At 23.6% G+C, this 815-nt stretch overlaps 1 protein-coding gene across 1 annotated transcript; it reads left to right on the top strand.

Annotated features, from left to right (window-relative positions):
- Positions 1–395: 395 nt before the first annotated feature.
- On the top strand, positions 396–571 carry LOAG_16120 (hypothetical protein; the record flags this gene model as incomplete). Its single annotated transcript, XM_003151608.1, has 1 exon — positions 396–571. A coding segment is annotated over one exon (174 nt), but the record flags the coding sequence as incomplete, so codon positions are not given.
- Between the last annotated feature and the right edge of the window lie 244 nt (positions 572–815).

The following is an 815-nucleotide window of genomic DNA, read 5'->3' as shown; positions in this document are numbered from 1 at the left end:
AAAAAAAGAAAAAAAACAATTCCCATGTTCAGAATAATTGGGATAATTTCATAGGCAAAATAATAATTCCATTCCAAAAGGTAAAAACTATTAAATTTATACAAAAAAAAAAAAATAAAATGAACTTAATTAGAAGGAAAGCCTTTTCCATCCTTTACCTTCATTCATTAGGCATTTTGTATTTCGACTTAATTAGATTCTTTAACCTTCATTCATCAGGCTCTTTGTATTTAGACTTAATTAGATTCTTTAACCTTCATTCATCAGGCTCTTTGTATTTATATACCTTAACTCATTACCTTGAACATTGTTGCATTATTATATTTGTTCCTTAATGATATTATGATAACAATTTCTTATCATACTAATTATAGCATGGTCAAGGATCATCAAAAATGAATAGGAAGGATAAATTGAAATCTTCCTCATCAATGAGAAGTATCATATCGAATTCATCATCAATCACAGGTATATCAAAACGTGAGAAATATGTTCAGAATATGGAAGCACTATTAAAAAATCCCGAATTTGCGCTCAATGATGCATTACAGAAATTAAATGCTGAAGAATGGTATTCCTTTTTTTTTTTTTTCTAACATTTTCATATTTTAATCAATATTTTTAGGAATAAAAGTTTGTAAATTTATTCCTCAAATATAAAAATTATTTGAGTTTTACTTATCTTTTTCAACATTTTATAAAAATTTTATCAAATAATCACTTATTATTATCAGTTTGTATTTTTTAAAAAATGTAAATTTAATTGATTTTAAAAAAAATAATCAACTATTACCGTCAATTTGTATATTTTAAAA

This window comes from Loa loa (genome assembly GCF_000183805.2).
Source record: "Loa loa unplaced genomic scaffold supercont3.4170, whole genome shotgun sequence".
Taxonomy (NCBI): Eukaryota; Metazoa; Nematoda; class Chromadorea; order Rhabditida; family Onchocercidae; genus Loa; species Loa loa.
This window is presented reverse-complemented; position numbering and strand designations above follow the sequence as displayed.